General features: G+C 69.7%; 1 protein-coding gene across 1 annotated transcript in view; it reads right to left on the bottom strand.

The window, feature by feature from the left end:
* The window catches only part of ARHGEF16 (Rho guanine nucleotide exchange factor 16), an 11,820-nt gene that overhangs the window by 5,180 nt on the left and 2,018 nt on the right, over positions 1-4,622 (bottom strand). The window contains exons 2-6 of the mRNA XM_077763757.1: positions 4,217-4,262; positions 3,165-3,334; positions 2,323-2,379; positions 1,883-2,043; positions 17-169 (exon numbers count right to left, since the gene is read on the bottom strand). Coding sequence (XP_077619883.1) covers positions 17-169; positions 1,883-2,043; positions 2,323-2,379; positions 3,165-3,334; positions 4,217-4,262 — 587 coding nt within the window. The remainder of the gene's footprint in view (positions 1-16; positions 170-1,882; positions 2,044-2,322; positions 2,380-3,164; positions 3,335-4,216; positions 4,263-4,622) is intronic.

The following is a 4,622-nucleotide window of genomic DNA, read 5'->3' on the forward strand; positions in this document are numbered from 1 at the left end:
CCGAGGCCCCGCTCACGTCAGCCTCTGCAGGGCGCGCTGCTGGTAGACCTCGTTGGAGCAGTAGACGACGTAGGGGTGGAAGTGCTTCTCCGCGTGCTCCTCCAGGATGTCACTAATGTCCTCCACGCACACCTGCGCCTTGTGCCGCTGCTCCAGGTCCTCGAAGAACCTGAAGGGCGGAGGCGGATGAGGCCCGGCCGCCGGCACAGCACGTGCACGTGTGCAAACACACGCACACACGGCAGGAACCCAGCCGAGCTCCCAGAAGCAGGCGCAGCAGGCGCGTGGTGGCCCAGCTGTGCAGCTCAGGGTGGGGTGGGGCTCTGGGCGGACTCCCCAGCGTTGACCCCCAGGCCCTGCTTCCTCCTGGGGCTCCCTCCTGAGATCAGCTCCAGGGACGGGAGGCCGCTGCTGCCTCCGCCGGAGCCCAGCTGGACCTGCATCAGCACTGGTGTCTGGTGTGCGAGGCCGCCGGCCGGAGCCTCCAGCACATCCCGTGTGGCCCTCCCCAGGGCAGCCACCCCAAGAGCTGTGTTCCTGAGAAGCCCCATCCCCGAGGCTCGTCGGCCGATCCCGGGCTCACGGCTACTCCAATGTCAGCGTGTCTCCCAGATCCAACTCTGAACCCCAGAGTCCAGGCCGCCCCATCCGGGAGAGAAGGGAGAGAAGAGAGTTCGCTGACTTGTGGGGGGCAGGGAGCAGAGTCCCCAAGCACAGACCCGCCCCCCCCCGGTGGCCCACACCCCTCACCGGGGACTGACCAGGCTGACCATTTGCTCCACCTGGGGGGGGTGCAGCACTGTGACAGTGAGACAGCATTGGGGACAAGGCTGGGTTGGGAGGGAGGCCCCAGGTCCTCAGCGGTGAGGGCGCCACGGGGCTGCCATCACTGGGCCTGTGGCGGGGGCACCACCTGGGGGGGCGGGCAGCTCCCCCAGCCTGCAGGCCCCATCCCCTCCCCCGGAAGATGGGGGCTTCGCTCTGGTGTCCCTTGGCCAGGCAACTGTGGGTCTCAGGGAGGGGGATGTGGCCCCTGCTTTGAGGGTAGGGATCTCTCAGGACCCCGCTCTCTGGGCCCCAGCCCGACCCCCTGCCCTCGGGGGACTGCACGTCCTGGGAGCCACAGCTCCTGGGCAGACAGGGACGGGTGTCAGGGAGGGTGAGCGCTTGTGTGGGGGCCACACTGGTCAGCACCTCCGATAAGCAACTGCAAGGCTTTCTAAGAAAATTCTGGGAAAGGCGGCCGTCAGCCGCTGACCCAAGATACCAGGTCCCAAGGGAGGCCACTGTGAAGGGCTGGGGGCTGCCAGGACCCCGCGGGGGAGGAGGCTGGACGTCCTACCCCCAGACAGCGATGGGTCCACACACACGCACACAGCTGTGCGAGCACATGCACGGGCTCACAGATGCACAAACCTGTTCAAGCACGTACACACATGCCCTGGGGCACACAGATGCCCACACACAGCTACGCACAAGCCCGTGCAGGCCTGCGGCTGCATGCTGGGCCCCTCCTCCCCCCTGGGCCTTGCAACCAGAGCCCTGGGCCCGGCACCCGACACCACCGGGCAGAACATGACCCGAGGCTGCAAGTGAAGGCCTGCGCTGCCACCCCAGGCGCCCTGTGCCCCCCCGTTGTCATTCGGCTGCCTGCACCCAACGTCCTGGTGGGAGTGTGCCTGTCATCTGCAAGGCAGTGCCCCGTGGCTGGGGTGCTGGGGTGCCCGCAGGCCTGGTGCTCAGCCTGTCACCGGGCGCAGCTGTCGGTAGCCTCGGGGCCCGAGGAGGTTCTCGTGTTCCCTGCCCCGATCCTTCCACCCGCGGTCACGGACCGGGAGCGTCCAGGAGCCCCACCCGCCTGCCCGAGGCCCCGCCGCCGCACCTCTGGCTGGCGCTCAGGACGTCCAGGATGTTGGAGAAGAGGTGGTGGCTCTCCGTCTGCGTCATGGTCGCCTGCAGCTCCCTAGACCGCAGGAACTCGGCCACCAGGACGCCCAGGCTGTGCTGGTACGAGAACTCCGACGTGAGGATCTCAAAGATGGCCTGGCGGGAGGGGACAGCGGCTGCCGGGGCCACCCTGCGCCTCGGGGGTGCGGTCAGGGTGCAGGGCGGGCCGGACCCGGGCCGAGGCTGTGAGCGTGGCCGTGGGGACAAGGGCCCGGCAGCCGCGAGCAGTGAGCCTGGCAAGGACCCCCTCCCGCATCCAGGAAGGGGCGACGCCACCCCGCCAAGGGCATCGGCCGTCATCCCGGGGCCTGGCCCAGGAGGCGTCCCCACGATCGCTGTCCCCGTGTGCTGTGTGGCCCCCGGCCAGCCCCGTACCTCCTGCCTCTTGCGTTCCTCGGCTGGCAGTGTGTCCAGGATGCCGGACTCCAGCACCTGAGGGGGACGGGCCTGGAGGTCACGGGCCTCCCCTCCGGAGAGCCCTGGGGCAGCTCCAGATGGGCCCCCAGAGGGGACGGCCGGCAGACGCCCGAGGGTGGGGAGCGAGCTGTCCTGGGGGCGGAGAGGCACAGAGCCACCCAGGAAAGCTGGGCCAGGCCCACGACTCAGACGCACGTGGCCCAGGTGGGGGTGGGGGAGATGCTCCAGCTCTCCACCCGCTCAGACCCGCAGACCCCGCTGCCCTGGCTCGAGTGTTGCCCGTTCGGCCACAGCACGCCGGTGGTGGCCCCGCAGAGGCGCCAGGACAGGACAGGCTGCCGCACGGCCCCGGCAGGGACCAGCCCCGCTGCACACGGGGGAGGGGAGGTTAGCAGACCCCTGAGCTGAAGCCAAGGCCGGGCCCTCGCCCTCCCCTGCTGTCTCCCCTCTCGGACCCTCCTGCCACTTTCCTGGGGCCTAGGAAGCGGGTCCCTATGCCCACAGCTCCACAGGTCAGTCCCAGGAGGGCGAGGGCGAGGGACGGGCTCACCCGCGGGAGGCTCATCTCATGTCCGTTGATGGCACATGCCCCTAGCTGCGCCTCCTCCCTGGGGACCGACCCCAAAGTGCCCTCGGAGCAGAGCAGCTCTGAGGGCACAGGAAGGGGGCCCCCCCGCAAGCTGGGCACAGGAGGGTACTTCTGGAAGCCTCCTCCCCTCACAGGAGGACCCTGACTGGCTGTGGGGCACGGACCACCCGAGGGCGTGGACTCAGAGCGCCGCCCCCCAGCCGGGCCCTGCCTCCGGGAGCTGGCTCCAGGTGGTCTGTGCCGGCCGGTAGCTCTTGACCACGATGGGGGCGTCCACCTTCCCGGTCCCGTCGGGGCTGGACGGCTCATCAAGCAGATCATCGTCAGACTCGTGGCTGGTGTTGAGGCCCCGCTCGCGGACCTCCTGATAGAAGCTGGGGTCTGGGGAGAGGCGGTGTGTCACCTGCGGGCCTGGGGGCTCCAAGTGGGTTCCCCCTGGGAAGCTGTGGGCTGAGTCCTCCCCCCCAGGAGGCCCTGAGAGCGTCAGGCGGCGCAGGGACCCCCAGGGCAGGCTCCCCTCCATGGCTGTGCCCGGCCGAACCCAGGGCAGGGGTGGCGTCCCCGTGCAGAATGTGGCACCTTCGGACCAGGGCTGAGCCGACCAGTGAGAGCCGTAGGGGCCGCCCTCGGCGGAGGCGGCTCCCAGGCCAGGCCCAGAACACAGGACGCCTGGTCCCCAGTCCTCGACCCATCCGGGCATCGCTGCTCCGCTCCCTGCTCCCCACCCCCAGGCCTGTGGCTGTCCACACAGGGGGCCTCCCTGCACCCAAAGAACCCTGCCCCCTCACGACCGCTGAGCGCTGCATCCTGGCTGGGCAGGCCCGTCCCCCTCCCCCTCCCCGTGGGGTCCCGCTGGCACCACCCCCAGCAGGCAGGACGCACTGCTCTGGGCCCTCCTGAGCCCCGCACCCCGCGGGCAGCAAACACAGCACGGGTGTCTACACCCCGGGGCCAGCACCCTGTGGCTGGCCTCGGTCCCACCCGTGCACACAGGCCTGGCACACACATGCGTGTTCGACAAACGTCTCCCAGGCGGAGTGTGGGGGCCCTGGCCGTCCCCTGGGAGCCCGAGGGGGCTTCCTAGACAGGTCAGGACTGCACGACCGGAAGAGCCACCGGGGCCTCTGGTCCCTGGAGAGACCCCATCCGGCATGTTCCCCTGCACCGCACGGGCCCCCGCAGCCCCAGCAGCCCCGGGAGACCAGCCTCAGCCGCGCCGGCCCGTGCTGGCCTCCTGGGGTCACCTCCCTGGGCCACACTCACCGTCCTTGAAGGAGCCCTTGTGGGCACGTTTCCGCCCCAGCGTCCTCTGTGCAAACGAGAGACACAGAAACACGGGCAGTCAGTGGGGAGGAGGGGCGGGTGTGAGTCTAGAGCCAGGCCTCCACCGTGGGGGCCCAGGGGCCTCACAGCCCCCGACGTGCAGCCACACTCAACATGAGGGGGGCTCTGCTGGCATGTGGAAGGTGCTCGATAAACGTCAGCTCCACTAGGAATGCACGGCCACCAAGCAGGGGCCAGGGCAGGCAGGGCAGGGCTGTCGGGGGGCTTGGAGCAGGCAGGGGAGGGGGACTGAGAGTGAGGCAGACCCAGGAGGGCTGCCTGGTGGAGGCAGGTGGGACTGAACTAATCAATAGTGGTGCTCAGGAAAGCAGGGTGTCCCGACTGG

Source organism: Crocuta crocuta, unplaced genomic scaffold, assembly GCF_008692635.1.
Source record: "Crocuta crocuta isolate KB4526 unplaced genomic scaffold, BGI_CrCroc_1.0 scaffold13, whole genome shotgun sequence".
Lineage (NCBI taxonomy): Eukaryota > Metazoa > Chordata > Mammalia > Carnivora > Hyaenidae > Crocuta > Crocuta crocuta.